Here is a 19,194-nt window from a genome sequence, read left to right on the forward strand (position 1 = left end):
ATGGGAGACAGGTCTGGACTACAGGCAGGCCAGTCTAGTACCAGCACTCTTTTGCTACTAAGCCACGCTGTTGTAACATGTGCAGAATGTGTCTTGGCATTGTCTTACTGAAATAAGCAGGGGCGTCCATGAAAAAGATGTTGCTTGGATGACAACACATGTTGCTCCATAACCTGTATGTACCTTTCAGCATTAATGGTGCCTTCACAGATGTGTAAGTTACCCATGCCTTGGGCACTAATACACCCCCATACCATGACGGATGCTGGCTTTTGAACTTTGCGCCTATAACATTCCGGATGGTTCTTTTCCTCTTTGGTCCGGAGGACACAATGTCCACAGTTTCCAAAAACAATTTGAAATGTGGACTCTTTTCCATCTTAGATGAGTTGGGCCAAGCGAAGCCAGCAGCATTTCTGGGTGTTGTTAATAAATGGCTCTGGTTTTGCATAGTAGAGTTTTAACTTGCACTTGCAGATGTAGCGACAAACTGTACTTACTGACAGTAGTTTTCTGAAGTGTTCCTGAGCCCATGTGGTGATATCCTTTACACAGCGATGTTGCTTTTTGATGCAGTACCGCCTGAGGGATCAAAAGTCACGGGCCTTGCCGCACGCGCAGTGATTTCTCCAGATCCTCTTAACCTTTTGATTATATTGCAGACCATATATGGTGAAATCCCTAAATTCCTTGCAATAGCTCATTGAGAAATGTTGTTCTTAAAGTGTTCGACAATTTGCTCACGCATTTGTTCACAGAGTGGTGACCCTTGCCCCATCCTTGTTTGTGAATGACTGAGCATTTCATGAAAGCTGCTTTTATTCCCAATCATGGCACCCACCTGTTACCAAATAGCCTGTTCACCTGTGGGATGTTCCAAATAAGTGTTTGATGAGCATTCCTCAACTTTCTCAGTCTTTTTTGCCACTTGTGCCAGCTTTTTTGAAACATGTTGCAGGCATCAAATTCCAAATAAGCTAATACTTGCAAAAAAAACAACAGTTTACCAGTTCGAACGTTAAGACTATTCAATTTAATATAGGTTGAAAAGGATTTGCAAATCATTGTATTCTGTTTTTATTTACGATTTACACAACGTGCCAACTTCACTGGTTTTGAGTTTTGTAGAAATTGTCCTTTTATGAGAGTATTTTGCTTACCTGTGTCGCTCCTTATTATATATGTTAAACAGTCAGCGAGGACAGTCTTGTGTGTAACGACTTTCACGTCTGTGTCTCACTTTAAATATTAGGTTTAAGCAAGAGCATCAAGAATTGTCACTTAAACCTATATCACTCTGGACTAATTATAATTATGAATGTCATATCATTTACATGCATTATCTAGCTCCAGCTATGTTTTAACAGAGTCAATGGCTTGGAAGGACTAAAAAATACCAAGTTGGTAACTTTCAACCTGCCTCTTACTTATTTGAGACTTGACTTGACCTGTCTTGTCTTGACTAGGACTTGGGAATAAAGACTACGGACTTGCAATACATTGACTTACTCCCGCCTCTGGTTCACACAGCTGACTTTTATGCATTTGTCATGGGTAAAATCAACCGACTTAAGTGTCATGTGTTCTTGTATGACAATAAAGTTCCTTGAATCATTCAACATAGCACAGGTATGGAAAGAGGGCCTCCAGTCTTGTTATTATAGGTGGTTGGATGGCTTCCTACAATATTTCCAATTAAATAGTGCATGGAAAGTCCTAACCTGTGTCTGTCAAGCACAACATTCAGAAAGTGTTTAATTAAGATCTGGTTTGTTTAAGTTTAGGTTTAAGGCTCATTACGAGGAAATGAGTGTGTTTAATGTGAATCGGGCGTCCTCACTGATGTGGGGGAAGGCAGATGTGAGCAGAGGGAGAGAGACGTACAGAACAGATTGCGGCGGATTCTCAAGTGTTGTTGCCGTTGTCATGGAAAACCCAAGCTTTGCCACTTAGTCTGGCTCCTGACTGTGCGAGGAAGAGGATACAGCCCAGGGCGGACATTATGGAACTTTGGCCACAAACGTCAAACGATGATCTATTTCAAAAGACTGTTTAAGGAAGACACCCCCCCCCCCCCCACACACATATATTTACATTTGGAAATATTTATTCCTCAATGAATAACAATTATCTGTGTAACAGGGGTGTCAAACTCATTTTAGATCAGGGGCCACACGGAGAAAAATCTACTCCCAAGTGGGACGGACTGGTAAAATCACGACACGATAACTTAAAAATAAAGACAACTTCAGATTGTTTTCTTTGTGTAAAAATAGAACAAGCACATTCTGAAAATGTACAAATCATAATGTTGTTTTTTTTTTTACACTTACATGTTGCGGTTAATAGTATTCTATCTTTATTTGTCGCTATTTATACTTTCTGAATAAATTATGTGATAACGTTCATCAGTCAACTCATTGGTGTTAATTTTCAATCAATCAAGATAAAACAACAATATCAAAATCACATTACAGGATTTTATTTATGTAGTTTGTTCATTTTCCTCGACTGGTGCACTAACATCATGTGTTTTTTTTTTTACATATGTAGCATAATCTACAAAGATACAAAAAATTGCTATTGCGAAATCTAGTGGACGCATTAAGAACAGCGGTTTCTTTCATTAAAAAAAAAAAGCCCTTTTTTTTATACTTAGCCGGATAGAACCTGTTCGCGGGCCTGATTCGGCCCACGGGCCGTACGTTTAACACCCCTGGTGTAGAACTTTGTGTTTCTCTCTCTCTAGACACTTTTGGTGTCTAATATAATATAGCTAACAACAATACTCGGTTCTGATTGTAAAAAGAAATCATTTGACTATTATTAAGATGAGTATCCTGATTAGTCGATTAATCAGTCGACTGTGGGGAGTTGATTGTTGATTAGTCGCGTCTTGAAACAGATGAAAACAAACAGAGTGCACTATTTAGCTTTCACCAGCAACTGTTGATGCAGTTTTTTACTAGCTGTCTGGTCTTAACTATCATTGAGAACACGGAGGTCCTGTCCTTGGTATTTTTTATAGTGACGAAAAGAAGATGATATGACTGACTGCAAATATACTTTGTGTAGTACATTGTCTGTGCTATACATCACCATGCAATAGAGATCATTTTCTCTCAGTATAAGATCTTTGGTCATGCGCAGCCTGCTACAACTGCAGACAACATAACGCGATGAACTCCACTTTTACTTTAAACATCATCCGATCCGAAATGTGCTGTCAACATAATGTTATCATTAAATTATACTGACGTAACTAATGTTCGTTTTACCGAATGAAATTGATGTGAAACGCTGTCTGTATAATATCATTGTGGACAGCCTTTATGTAACTCCACACTAACTAAATTGTCACATGTCATGGACTCATTGGTCCAATGAGTCCATAGAAAGCTAAAAGCCGGAGATTCAAGAAATACACGGCGCACTTACCGTGTAAAAAAATATCCAAGGAGGGGGACCTTAAATGATGGGTTAGTGTGGCTGACACGGTACTTAGGCTAAATAATTATTTGTTCAAGGAGTTATCCGGCTTAATGTAGGCAGGTGATTATTCTGTTCACAGATATTAAAGCCGCCAAGGTCCTAAACGCGGTGAAGAGGTGAGGTTGTAGCAAGGTTTTACATTTTTCGTTCCATTGTTGTTAAAATTGTTAACTATGCTAAACTTCAGCGTATTAATAAAAAAAAAGTGGATAGTTGCAAAATCATGCAGATTGTCAAAGATGTTAGATAATACAGCGGGAGAGTTGTGCCTCAATGAAAGCTTTTGTTCTTCTGGAAATTGCGTTACTTAAGATAATATTATTCATATGATGCTGGGATACCCATGATTTCAGCCTTTCAAAGCTCCCCTTGGACCACATCTTTTTGAACTCAGTATTTGTCAAATCCTGGTTACGGCTCTGAGAACAACATGACGTTGGCGATGGGAGTTGAGCTGTGTCAATGAAGACCTATCCTATGTGCATAAAAATAGGTGTTCAGAACATTTAGAGTTCCTTCCACTACTTTGTTTTTTACATTGTCGATGCTGATATATATATTTTTATTTCAGTGGTGTAGAACTACACTGCATCATACGTATGCAATATATTTACTTCTACAAAAATAGTGTTGCAATATTGTCTCACAATTATGAATTTTCAGAATGTAACTGTACTTTTTGACTCTTGAAAAGTTAGAAAGGTGATGATGGGTCCTAATGTATTAACATGTAGTGTGTACCTTAAAGACCGCATACTGTATGCTCCTTGTTCCACACCCAATCCACACATGACTATCCGCCCTAGGGGTCTCAACAGTCAAAGACATCCAAGTTCTTGACCAGACAGAAGTCTCCATCCAGATTGATTGGAAAAACCCACAATCTGAGGTGGATCACTTCCGACTCACGTACACCGACCCATCGGGACAGGAGGAAGCGATGAGCGTGCAGAGGAGCCAAGAAATGCGAACGAAACACACTATCGTGGGTAAGGTCGCATCAACAGACATTTATAGACGACAAAATGGCAGAATTCTGACTGATACTTTTTTCTTGCAGGTTTGAAGCCAGGAACAGAATACCTGATTGCACTGCAGGCCATCAAGGGAACCACAAAGGGGAACCCTTCGTCTGTCACAGGTTTTACAGGTTGGTGTTAGAACAGTATTACACAAAAACGATACCACTGATTACCATGAAACATTGTGGTTAGTTGAAACGGGTGTATATTATAACAAGAACACTTTAATTTTAGTGCACATTCAATTACAAGTGTGGATAGAGGAGTTCATTTAAAACCTTCACCCCAGAATGCGAAAGGTATCATTCACAAAGGCTCATTCACATTATTCACAATTTCCAAATTATTGTTACATTTTGGTAAGGAGGTGTATAAGAAAGAGAGAATGTTTTAATTTCTTTTGCACAGTTTCACTATTTGGCCATTCACTTTGCTACCCGCAGGGTGGTATGGTCGTATATAATGTAGACTCTATGAGCCCAATTTCCCCGTTTGCGCTTAAGTTAAGTTTCTCTTTTTCGGATCTTCCCATCCAGCTTGTGAACACGCCTACCACACGCAAGTGAGGCAAAGTGCTTAAATTAATAAAGACAAATGAGGCGGACATTGTCAGGACGCATTTTTTTGGTTGTGTGAAATTCATGGAACACAGAATCTTAATAACACTCGTGAATGTCATTGAAATTCAGGAAAAAGATAACACTTTGAATTTTAAAAGGCCAGCCATAATTGTCGTCAATACATGCAGTACTTGTCCTGTTAATGTGTTGTAGCGTGTGTATGCACGCTCAACAGCGTCTTCTTCCTCCTGGATGTAACTTTGTTTACTTGTAATTAAAGCCACTCTAATGTTATCTGTAACGTTCATAGTTTTGTTTAGTACGAGTGTTTGTGAAGCAGTGATGCGTCAAGATCGGTCAACACAGTTTTTTGTGAGTGTTTTTGTGTAAGTCTGCTGACGTGGAGGAGCGTGACATAAACTATCAACAAAATGAATCGAACAAATTGATAGACATTACATTTTATACTGTATGTATTTTCTGTTAAATAAACACTTAGTTTATCGATCACCATCCAGATGAAATAGTTGTATGCGTTGAATGTCCATTCTCAGGATGTCCAATCACGGCAAACATGCGCTGCCCCCTTTTTCTTTTCCACTTAAGCGGACAAGACAATGATGTGCATTTCGATATTTAATTCAGAATGGCATTATAGTCTTTATATTCTCATTTCGGGAGGCTTTATAGTATCTCCAATTGAAGCGATCAGAATTGATTTGATAGCTTTCTGGAAGTTTGTTTTATCATTTTATTAAGTGTGGTGTACACAACTACACTGCATCCAAACTTTGAGTGCAATATAACGTTTTGCCTTCGAGGGGCGCTGGATTTATTGCAAGAACAAAGGTACTTGTGTCGATGAGTGAATATGCATAAACTCAGATTTGACTGGGAACGCCCAGCCCACATTTAAGGATTACTCCACCCAGAGTGTGCATCTTGAATGAAGGCATACAGTGACAGACTGAGGTCGAGGGGGAAAACGCTGTGCGGCCGGAATCTGTGCAAATGCGCAGCTTTTTTTATTCAAGCACACGAGAGAATAAGGCCCTAAGAGCAAAATGAGTAAGGTCAACCCCAACTTGTGTTGCTGCATTAAACACAAACAGGTGCTTTTACGGTTGTGGTACCTGAAATCTCTTTACATTACTTTGCCTTGTGACCTGTCTTTGTTTTCCTGACCTTAATGAAAGCAGATGCAATGTGTTTGTGCTACCAACGGCCATCTGTGAATAGGAAAAACAAGATGAACCGCTTCCGAAACAGAACCAGCAAGGATAAAGTATGTGCTCTCTAAATCAGACCTGGGCATTCTGCAGCCCTTTGTGCATCCCGGTCCGGCCTGCGTGAGGCCAATCATAAATTACAAAATAAATGTTAAAAAGTATCTATGTCGACTGTGCAATACAACGGTGCTGCTTTTGTTTTGAAAAGCGTTATTTGTATTACTTCCGTGTGAACGTATGCGCGTGCGTGATTGTGAGTGAATGTGAACAGCTGCAATCAAAAATTACAAAATAAAGTTGAAAAAACATCTATGTCGTGCGTGCAATACAACTGTGCTGCTTTTATTTTGATAAGTGTTATTTATGGGCGTATGTCCGTGTGTAACCTATGGGTGAAGGTGCACAGCGACAACTGATGCACGGTTTACACCCGAGACGCTAAAAAGAGAAAAGTTGATGACGAATGCCGTGTTTTCAACAAGACATGGACTGCCAAGCAACGTTCCTTCTAAGGCAGTGGTCCCCAACCACCGGTCCGTGGCCCGGTACCGGTCCGTGGCCCGGTACCGGTCCGTGGACCGATTGGTACCGGGCCACGCAAGAAATTAAAAAAATAAAAAATAAATACATTTAAAAAAAAAAATTAAATCAACATAAAAAACACAAAATATATAAATTATATATCAATATGGATCAATACAGTCTGCAGGGATACAGTACGTAAGCACACATGATTGTATTTCTTTATGAAAAAAAAAAAAAAAAAAAAATCCACCCCTCCCGGACAAATTTTCAAGCGTTGACCAAAAGGTTGGGGACCACTGCTCTAAGGTGCGCGCCTGCTAGAGATGCGCAGAGAGGCAATTATTTCATCCGCAACCGCATCACAAAAGTCGTCATCCACCCGCCATCCACCCGAACTAACATTTTATCAAAACCACAACCGCCCAACACCCACCTGTTGTTATATATCTAATATAGACGATGCAAGGCATTAGTGAGGTTAGAAAGCTTTTGCCTGTTAAAGAAAGGAGACTGATCCAATGCAGCAGAGACATTCAATGCGTGCCACGCATTAGAGGCTAAGAGATATTAATGCGTGATAATATTATTTATCATTATTATAATATTATTGTCATTTCCATTAAGAAAGTGTTGACTATTATTGTTATTTTTTTCCCCTGGTCTTTAGTATTCCCTTTTTTAGTTTGTCGCGTACCACGTTTGCTGCCGGCGTTGCCATCTTTTTATTGTTTTCTTCTTCTTCTGTTGTGTTGTGTTGTGGTGTGCTGCGTCACGCCAAATTTCTTCCCCCTACAAAAACCTTCCCCACCCCATTTACTTCTGTGGTCATGTTTCCTCTTACGTCATTGACAGTGATTGATAGCACTTCGGCTTTAACTGCCCGTCGCTGGAAGGATACTTCGACTTTGACAGCTGCTGGAATCTGAAGAAATCGATTATTGTTTTTTTTTGTACAGGCACGAAACAGGACAGTCGCGTGCCGGTTAAGGACCCCCGGCAACTTTGTGATTTTATTGGACGCAGCCCCGGAAGTAAATGGGGGGGGGGGGGGTGTTTGTAGGGGGAAGAAATTTGGCGTGACAGCTGCAGCAGTGCCTGATGAATAATTGCCTGTTTCAAAGAGTGCTGCTCGTTTTTCGTATGTGGGTAACAACATTTAACTAAGTATATATATTTCCGAATTGGTTCAACCGCCACCCGCCCGAATCTATTTAAAATCAATTTTTTTCGTCATGCATCCGCCCGACCCGCGGATTATCCGCGGACTCCGCGGTTGTGTCCGCAAACCGCGCATCTCTAGCGCCTGCGCAATTGCGCACTGCTCAAGCGTCCTCTGCGCACAGCAAATATATGCCGCGCACCAAATCAAATCCCATCTGAATTCTAAACAAAATAAACACATTTATTCTGTGTAATTTTGCAATGCAACTTTGAGTGACAGTGACAACAAGCGGCCCTAACGGTGTTCGTCAACACCGTTCAATTGAACACCGTTCAATTACTGTAACGTCTATCGAGATGCTTCGAGGCCAGGAATTATATTGATCACTTTATTGAGCAAAACTGTTTATATTCGGCCATAACCACACCAAAAACATGAGTAAAACACTTCTATCTCGAAAACCTAGTCATTTTCTGCCGTACAAACCAGGCCAAAACCAACTTGTCATCTGTCACCAACATGCATACCACTAAACCACTGGTGCGCTTATGGCCACACAAAAAGTCGGACAACTCAAACACCACACAAAGTTACACTATGACTCCTCAGTCATAAGTGTGCTTATTTTATTGTCATTTATTATGAATGTTAATTTATTTATATTAATCATGGAATGCTGTTACTGGAGAAAGTTACAGCAATGCACACTTCATCCTATGCTTACATTTCATTGTGCAACATGAGGATGTTTAAGGGGAACTAAATGTGATCTCTGAAAGGGGTACAAATTATTTCCAAAGCAGTGCTTTTGGTATAAAGTTAAGTTAGGTTAAATGAAAGTATTATTATTATTATTAATTCTTATTATTATTATTATTATTATTAATCTTACGTATATATCAAAAATAATATTGAGCAAAATTTAATTTAAATATTGTCGATGTGGCCCTCCAGCAGTGCTCGGGTTGCTCATGCGGCCCCAGGTAAAAATTAATTGCCCACCCCTGTTCTAAATGGTCTACTGCAGACTACGCCTTGTTGCCCTCGTAAAACTTAACAGTCCCAGAAATTAATAGGAAAACCAGAATCATGTTGGGTACGGCGATATATGATAAAACTTTTTACATACGCAGCCAAAGATAACAAAATAATTATTTGATACATTAACGCCATCAAGAGCTGCAATTATGGGTTAATGACGTAAAGGGCTAGCATTTACAAGCTCATGATGTGGACCACTTCTAATGGTGAGGGTGGCCACTAAGGGGAAACATGATATGATTTGGTGTAACGACTACAAGATGCTCATAGATAAATCCATCTGGTGATGTTGGACTGTGAGGTATATTTGTTTAAACTTGCTTCAAGAATGTCAGGAGAAATATTATTTAGTATTTTACAATTGTTCCTGCTAATGAACTCTTGTTCCTTCCTGTCACATCCCCAGTAATGTTTGGTTGTTTTAAAACCTTAGGCAGAAAATGTCATAGTTTTTAGTTGTCAGGTATAGCAGGCTCAAGCCCTGACTTGCCTAAGTCATTCACCTGCTCATATGGTCATTACTTGTGTTTATGAACGTGTGTCAAATCCCTAATCTACAACCAGACTGTCAGAGAAACAGACCTCTGCCCCCTCCAGAGGCGACAATTCTTCATTTTACGCTTTTAAGAGATAATTGAATAGAATCATTCTCAGTTCTGCGCTACGTTGGAATCTTTGGTCTATTAGAAACACTTGGTTATGATAGACATACAGTATATTCTCTTGAGAACCAGCGTTTTCGGCATTTGTTTTTGGTCTATTTTGTCAGAGTTACACATTTCTGAACAAAATGCAAAACACAAATGTCCACTGCAAAGGACACTGGTTCTCAGGTGGATATACACAATTAATAATATTCTTATGTTGTAGGACTAGTTCTTGATTAATTTTTGACTGTTTAATCACACTTTTGAATGTTGATTAATTGTGATTAACTACTGTGAAGTACTTTCTGGTATAATTTAACTTATTTCAAAAAATATAATCATCCATTCATCCATCCATTTACTACCGCTTATTCCCTTTGGGGTCGCAGGGGCCGCTGGAGCCTATCTCAGCTACAATCGGGCGGAAGGCGGTGTACACCCTGGACAAGTTGCCACCTCATCGCAGGGCCAACACAGATAGACAGACAACATTCACACTCACATCCACACACTAAATCAATATTAATTAATTACACATTTTTAAAAAGTTCCCAGTATTTTGACAATGCAATTTTTTTATGTCATATATATTGTTTTTTTAAAAGGAGCCATTTGTAAGAATTGCATGTCAAGTCATCATTAAATGGCCCTGATATGTCAAAAGGCATTGATAAATCATGTTCTTTTCTAATACGTCTAGAACTGATAACAGTAGTTCAGCCGTGATATGCTTATTTCAAAATTTGATTTACAGCCATAAAATCATGTTATTGTTTTCATTTCGATATCATGCCCTCCACCGTTTTAACCAATTAGAAAGTCTGTTGTCACATGTGTGTCACATCCAGGTTGTCAGTTACGCACCGCCATCTTCGTCTAGCTACTGCCACTGGTAAAGTTACTAAACATGTCAGACCTTAGTAAATCTAAAATGCGTCTTTACGATTCTCAAGTTATTCATGACAAAGCCAGGAACAAAACGAGGATTGGTATCGGGGATGCCTTTAAAAGATGGAGACGATTGAAGGCGGAAAATATTTTTTCATCTTATACCAAACTTGCTAATTTCCTCCTTGATAGGTAAGTAAGAAATTCACGTTTGTTCTTACTTGTAATAAATGGTAATGGACATTTTGTATGTAAACTATAAAATGGACATTTTGTATGTAAACTATATTGTCCAATACAGTCTATGATCTTGTCTAACAAAGCTAGTATGTTCGTGCAACGAATGCTTAGCATGCTAGCCCGGTCAATGACACATCGACATACAGGCTAACGGGGGAAATATATGCCCGTTAGCCTGTATGTCAATGTGTCATCCAACTGACAGGGCACAATATATTTTCTACAAATAAAACCTATGTGGATATGGGTAGTGTCAGTGCCTATTTTGTTCTCAATATGCTGATATGCTGAGGAAATGGGTTCCAACATTAGCACGACTGTCATGGCAATGAGAAACGTATGGAGACAGCCAAATCACATAAAAAAATAAAACAATTCCTCATTCGTGTTTGCATATTGTGGACTACATGTACCAAGTTATATGGCAATCTGAAACGTTTGAAACAGTAGCCTATAAGCATACCTTGGTAAAATGTCTCCTCTTTGGTTTTGTGCTTACATTAGGCTGCTAAGCATGCTCTACTTATTTTCAACAGTATAACCATTTCTAGCATTGGTTGTAGTTCGTTTTAGTCTTTGATTTCAGATTGTACTGACAATAACCATATGATTGCCATTTGTTGTGATATTGTATGCATGCATGACATACATCTTCCTGAAAATAGCCTAATTTATGTGTAAAATGTAAATGCATATCTGGCAACCTCAGTCAGGGAGGGGGGGAAGGGACTACATACTTTTGACCGTGATTGCAATACCATTTCTGGCCAGATTCTTACACAAGTCTCCTTTAAACGTGTTCCTTAAATGCACGCATTTATTCGCTCAAAACTTGGTAAAAGTATTATCTCAAAAGGAAACTTTTTTTATGACGTGTGGGACAAGAATGTCTTTCTTTTTTTGTGCATTCTAAATAGTAAAAAAAACTGCCAGTAAGAGGCTGCTAACATTGCAGGTAATAAGGATACACTCTATTCTGCAAAAAATCTCTTCATAAAAACCTCCCAAAGCCTCCAACACCGTTTTATACACATGCTGCAAGTATATATGTAATATGCAGGCAAATTCATGATAACATGTAACAGCAACTTGAGGGTTTAAGGTTTGATTCCAGTTTACACCATCGTAGTCACTGCTACCTGCTCTCAGTGCCACACACACAGGTTTAAATGTGGCTTAAAGATGTAGATAATGGGTTTCACTATTTAAAGTGAGTCCCTAGAGAAAAAGCGCAATAAAAATGCTGTTTTTATGAGGTCAATGGAAGTATTTTAGCTGGAAAATAAACAAGAAAGATATTCATGACAAATATTTGACATATTTTAATTATTTTCTACATAAAAGCAAAGTCATAAGGGTCTTGGTGACTAAATCTACAGCATTTTGGAGCCAGGACATTTACAGGGAGGCACAAGAGCTTGAGAAAAATAAAGGGTAACACTTTAGTATGGGGAACATATTGTAAGTAACAAAGACTTAATTAAGAGTTATTTAGACACTGGGGGAACATATTGTAAGTAACAAAGACTTAATTTAGAGTTATTTGGTTAGGGCTAAGGTTAGAGGGTTAGGGTTGTTGTATAATAAGGCCATACAGAATAAGGCATTAATAAGTACTTAATAATGACTAATTAAGAGCCAATATGTTAATTTGCATGTTAATAAGAAACTAATTAATGGTGAATATGTTCCCCATACTAAAGTGTTACTGTTTGTAGTGAATGGGTATGAAAGATTTTGGACACACAACTTTTTGTCAAAATGTTGAAAAAAAAAAACTCCAAGGAAAAGAGCATATTTTAGAATATTGTTTTTAATATTGCAACACCTTTTGTCACTTGTGTCAAATTTAGCCAAAATATAGTCATTCAGCAAGTAGAATAATCGCAGCAACTTCAAATTTGGCTGGAGTTTGAAATATCTTGGGCTTGACTGTATGACAAGTCAAACCCTTTGGCAATGGCGATGTGGATTTGTCACCAAACCATCACTGATTATTTTGAAATGGAATTGGAATTGTGACTGCTAGAGAGGTGTGTGTCATCTCAGGAGACAGGACGGCCAACTTTGAGGAAAACAGGCTAATCAAAGACACGTGGTGTGAACATATCCAAGCTGCTAACGTGCTAAAAGATATAACGAGGTTTCCTGCTGCAGCTGCTCCTTATTTAGACGTATTGGATTCAGCAGTATGTCTGGTGCAACCAATAGCACATGGATAGATGGAAGAGGAAGCAAATGTTGAGTCTTTGCAATTAAGGGGACACCTTATATCAGGGGTGTCCAAACTGCGGCCCGGGGGCCATTTGCGGCCCACAGCTGTTTTTTTGCGGCCCGTGGCACATTTTAAAAATACTATTACCGAAAAAAAAACATGGAATAAAAGAGCAAACCAGTGTATTGACAAAAGGTTGCAGTATTGACCATAGTAATACAAAGCTGCCATGCAGGCAATTTTTTACTTGAAAACTGTCAAAAAATGATAGTTAATTAAAATTAATGTTAGCAATTATTGACCTATTCAAGGCTCTAATTACTTCATATTAAATATTCCACTTTTGGGGGGAAATATACCATGCTTTTTGTGTTTGCCATATAAATAAAATAAGGTTTAATTTGACAAAAAGGGCATAAAACATAACAAAAACTAAGAATTAGGAAAACAGCTAGAATTGCAGTTGATCTAGAGATTTAAGTGTTGACAGTAAAAATATTATATACACACTATATATATATATATATATATATATATATATATATATATATATATATATATATATATATATATATATATATATATATATATATATATATATATATATATATATATATATATATATATATATATATACATATACAAACCTCGTTTCCATATGAGTTGGGAAATTGTGTTAGATGTAAATATAAACGGAAAACAATGATTTGCAAATCCTTTTCAACCCATATTGTTCAAACTCATTACCTTTATTTTTTTTTTTTTGCAAATAATAATTAACTTAGAATTTCATGGCTGCAACACGTGCCAAAGTAGTTGGGAAAGGGCATGTTCACCACTGTGTTACATCACCTTTTCTTTTAACAACACTCAAACGATTGGGAACTGAGGAAACTAATTGTTGAAGCTTTGAAAGTGGAATTCTTTCCCATTCTTGTTTTATGTAGAGCTTCAGTCGTTCAACAGTCCGGGGTCTCCGCTGTCGTATTTTGCGCTTCATAATGCGTCACACATTTTCGATGGGAGACAGGTCTGGACTGCAGGCGGGCCAGTCTAGTACCCGCACTCTTTTTTTTACTAAGCCACGCTGTTGTAACACGTGCTGAATGTGGCTTGGCATTGTCTTGCTGAAATAAGCAGGGGCGTCCATGAAAAAGACGGGGCTTAGATGGCAGCATATGTTGTTCCAAAACCTGTATGTACCTTTCAGCATTAATGGTGCCTTCACAGATGTGTAAGTTACCCATGCCTTGGGCACTAATGCACCCCAATACCATCACAGATGCTGGCTTTTGAACTTTGCGTCGATAACAGTCTGGATGGTTCGCTTCCCCTTTGGTCCGGATGACACGATGTCGAATATTTCCAAAAACAATTTGAAATGTGGACTCGTCAGACCACGGAACACTTTTCCACTTTGCATGAGTCCATCTTAGATGATCTCGTGCCCAGAGAAGCCGGCGGCGTTTCTGGATGTTGTTGATAAATGGCTTTCGCTTTGCATAGTAGAGCTTTAACTTGCACTTACAGATGTAGCGACAACCTGTATTTAGTGACAGTGGTTTTCTGAAGTGTTCCTGAGCCCATGTGGTGATATCCTTTAGAGATTGATGTCGGTTTTTGATATAGTGCTGTCTGAGGGATCGAAGGTCACGGTCATTTAATGTTGGTTTCCGGCCATGCCGCTTACATGGAGTGATTTCTCCAGATTCTCTGAACCTTTTGATGATGATATGGACTGTAGATGTTGAAAATCCTAAATTTCTTGCAATTGCACTTTGAGAAACGTTGTTCTTAAACTGTTTGACTATTTGCTCACGCAGTTGTGGACAAAGGGGTGTACCTCGCCCCATCCTTTCTTGTGAAAGACTGAGAATTTTTTGGGAAGCTGTTTTTATACCCAATCATGGCACCCACCTGTTCCCAATTAGCCTGCACACCTGTGGGATGTTCCAAATAAGTGTTTGATGAGCATTCCTCAACTTTATCAGTATTTATTGCCACCTTTCCCAACTTCTTTGTCACGTGTTGCTGGCATCAAATTCTAAAGTTAATGATTATTTGCAAAAAAAAAAAGTTTATCAGTTTGAACATCAAATATGTTGTCTTTGTAGCATATTCAACTGAATATGGGTTGAAAACGATTTGCAAATCATTGTATTGCGTTTATATTTACATCTAACACAATTTCCCAACTCATATGGAAACAGGGTTTGTATATACACATTATATACATATATACACACACACACACAGTATACAGGCCAGAGATTTGGACACACCTTCTCATTCAATGCGTTTTCTTTATTTTCATGACTATTTACATTGTAGACTGTCACTGATGGCATCAAAACTATGAATGAACACGTGTGGAGTTACGTACTTAATAAAAAAAAGGTGAAATAACTGAAAACATGTTATGTATTCTAGTTTCTTCAAAACATGTTTTCAGTTATTTCACCATTTTTTTGTACGTAACTCCACGTGTGGAGTTACGTACAAAAGGCATCAAAACATAGTTTTGATGCCTTCAGTGACAATCTACAATGTAAATAGTCATGAAAATAAAGAAAATGCATTGAATGAGGAAAAGGAAAATGCATTGAATGAGGAAAAGGTATGTCCAAACTTTTGGCCTGTACTGATATATATATATATATATATATATATATATATATATATATATATATATATATATATATATATATATATATATATTGTATCTATTTTACAATCTGAGGTGAATATGTCGTGATGTTTATATTCTGGCCACTTTATATTGAGTTTATTTTATTTATTTTTTGGTAAAATTAACCATTTTTATTTGAACAAAATCTAATTATTTTCAGGGTGTTTATCTCGTTATGTTCTACATATATTAATCCCTTCTTTAAAAAGTCAAAAACCTAAATAAAGGTTTTTAAATGTGATTTCAAAGGCTGGTTTCAACCAAATCCACGCAATAATTCGTTTTTAGCGCATGCAAACATAACAAGTGTGTGAGGTGGCTGACTTTTGGTTTAGTGTGGAATGGGAGGCCCTTTAGGGGTCTTGTGTATGGGGGCCCAAAACTTGGTGCGATGTCCCTGTCTGTTTGCATTTCACTTTTCATCTTGATGGTGAACCCAGGAGCGACATGAGCATTTTCCTCAGCTGCAAAGTTGAAACATAGCTAAAGGCCGTGAAATGTGCTTTGGACCATCAAGCAGTGAAATCACAAGGGGGAGAAGGAGAAGAGAAAGAAAGGGTTGGAGTGGAGTTTAGCAGATGGATATCATCCATCAATTTTCATCACTGATGTTCAAGTGCACCACAAAGGATTAAACCCTAATGATGATTCCTTTAACATATCCTTCCACTTCCTGTCTCTGCTGGGTGCTTGTACGCCGTCATCAATCTTCTCCCAAGACAAAGAGACACCCCATCATCGTCATGCAAAGACCGCACAACCAACCTTTTAGAACCGCTCAGAATTTATAAATAAACCTTCCTTACCTCTTCAGATATGGACCCCCCATCAAACCTGATCACCTCCCAGGTAACAGAAGACACAGCTACGGTTTCCTGGGACGGGGTCCAGTCGCAAATTGACGGCTACATGTTGAGCTACACTTCAGACGCGGGCTCCAGCGCGGAGATACCGGTCGGCCGTGACATGACCTCATACAGGCTGGTTGGCTTGAAGCCTGGCGTGGTCTACACCGTCTACATCTGGGCCTACAGGAAAGACAAGGTCAGCAGGAAGAGTTCCACACAGGCCGAGACTGGTAAGCACTATACTGTCCTGTTTTTTAACGTTCAGAAATGAAATTGTATATTTAATACCATGAGGGTCAGTGGTAATGGTAATGGCTTACGTTTATTTCTAAAAATAAACAAAGTACATCACATGTCTGAAAAGGAGTAGGAAGAAGTAGGGCTTTATTAATCTTACCCTTTCTTTGTGTTTCTGCAATTACAAATAGCTTGTTCATTCCCGTGTTTAACGATTCTCTAACAGGGAAAGAAAAGGATAAAAATGTGAATTAGTAAAGTTAAATGAGTTGGTAGATAGGTTTTTCTCTAGTAAAAAAATACAAAAAAAACAGAAATAAATGCATAAACATTGTGCAGTAAAAAAATACAGTGTGCAGTACCTAAAAATACATCATAAGTATAATAGTAAATTATTGTACAGTATGATGAAATGAACACAGCATATTTTGTAATAAAAGCCCCCTATTTTGCCACCAAAAAATTTAATAAAAATCACATTCAAACAAGGTTATTTGATTTCATCTATGTATTTTTTTTAAATTAAAATTCTTAAAATTATTCTTTATTTAATTATTTAGTTTGATATTTAACAAAATGTATGCACTTGATTTATCAATCGACTTTATTCATTTTAAAATGTGTATTATATAAAGTACCAGGAGAGACACTTGAACTTTACTGAAAAAGGCAACTCAGCCTAATTCTTCTGGACACCTTCCTGGAGGGTGATGGTTTTTGTAGAGGGTGCTGAGTTTTACTCAACGATGTTGTGTTGCATGACTCTTTAAGTTCGAATTCTAGACCAGTCAAAGCATCTTCTTGCTAGAAAATGTTGACTGAATTGACTTGTGAGACAACGCCCTCCTTTGGATTCATAGCTGCATCACTCATTTTCCCCAGCAGACAGCGCCATCAAACCACCTTCTATTTAACTTACAATTATTTATAATTTAAAGCAGAGAAAATAAATCCACAAATAGGCAAGTATCCACTGAATTTAGTTTCAGTTTACATTCTTCTAGATTAATTTCCTAAAATGTATATGCTATTAAGTCATACACACTCTTGGAGTGCATAATGATAAAATTGCCTGTAATTCACACATATCTATGTAAATAGGTTACATTTACTTTTGCACTTTTCTACTATCTATATTAACTACATTTTGTCCATTTTTTTAATGTATTATAAATAAAAGTAGTTCATGGTTTTAACACTCTTAGCTATTTTTTATTGCTGTTTTTAAAATGTATTAATGAAATTATAATCATGCCAGCAACATTACAACCATATTAACATGTTGACTTTTCTTGTCAATTAATGCCACTAAACTATATTTTGCTAAATTAAGATTGGATTATATTTTTGTAGTTTGCCCACAAAATAGTAACGTTTGTTTATTTACACTTGTTTTATTCATAGAGTGAAAATGGACCGAAAGATGGCTGAGTACCTCAGCACTTATGTCCGCAAGCTCCTCTACTGTATAACCATGTGATCAAATTCAGGATCAAATCAATTAAATTAAGGTCTTAAATATCCCTTTAAGGAAACAATATATTAGGAGACTTAAAAAAGTAACGAGTCATACCAAAGACTATAAAAATGGGACTCATTACCTCCCTGCTTGGCACTCAGCATCAAGGGTTGGAATTGGGGGTTAAATCCCGAGTGCGGCCACCGCTACTGCTCACTGCTCCTCTCACCTCCCAGGGGGTGGAACAAGGGGATGGGTCAAATGCAGAGGGTAATTTCACCACACCTAGTGTGTGCGTGTGACTATCAGTGGTACTTTAACTTAACTTAACTTAAACTGAATTTACTAAAAACTCCCCATTTGTCCAACTTTGCCGTCTTCTCCATTGCTTCTAAAACTCCACACAATGACCACCAAGATGTCCTTGTGTTTACTAATATTGACCCGTTCCCCTCATGTAGAGCTGGATGCGCCCGCTAACCTCTTAGTCCAGGAAAAGACAGAAACCAGTTTCAAAGTGTCCTGGGATCAGGTCCAGGCAGAAATCGATGGCTACGTCCTCACCTACACTTCTTCTGAGGGCTCTAGTGGACAAATCTCTCTTGGACCGGACGCTGCTTCTTACAGTCTGACTGGTTTGAGGCCAGGTGTTGTGTACACGGTCTACGTCTGGGCTGTCAAGGGAAGCCAAGCCAGCCGGAAGACCTCCACACAAGCAGAGACAGGTCTGTTTGTCCACTACACTTTAGCTTCTAGGCATGGCTCTAGATGCTATTGATACTTTTCCAATTTTCCACACTGCAGTATTATATGTCATAGTCTTGTTCTCCTCCATTGGTTTTAATAATACCTGGGATTTATATATAGCGCTTTTGTAAGTACCCAAAGTCGCTTTACATGCTAAAAACCCATCATTCATTCACACCTGGTGGTGGTAAGC

At 38.2% G+C, this 19,194-nt stretch overlaps 1 protein-coding gene across 1 annotated transcript in view; it reads left to right on the forward strand.

Moving 5' to 3' along the window:
- tnn (tenascin N) overlaps positions 1–19,194 on the forward strand; it is a 54,356-nt gene that overhangs the window by 22,605 nt on the left and 12,557 nt on the right. Inside the window, exons 7-10 of the mRNA XM_062022546.1 lie at positions 4,299–4,481; positions 4,553–4,642; positions 16,525–16,788; positions 18,716–18,979. Coding sequence (XP_061878530.1) covers positions 4,299–4,481; positions 4,553–4,642; positions 16,525–16,788; positions 18,716–18,979 — 801 coding nt within the window. The remainder of the gene's footprint in view (positions 1–4,298; positions 4,482–4,552; positions 4,643–16,524; positions 16,789–18,715; positions 18,980–19,194) is intronic.

This window comes from Entelurus aequoreus, linkage group LG16, assembly GCF_033978785.1.
Source record: "Entelurus aequoreus isolate RoL-2023_Sb linkage group LG16, RoL_Eaeq_v1.1, whole genome shotgun sequence".
Classification (NCBI taxonomy): Eukaryota; Metazoa; Chordata; class Actinopteri; order Syngnathiformes; family Syngnathidae; genus Entelurus; species Entelurus aequoreus.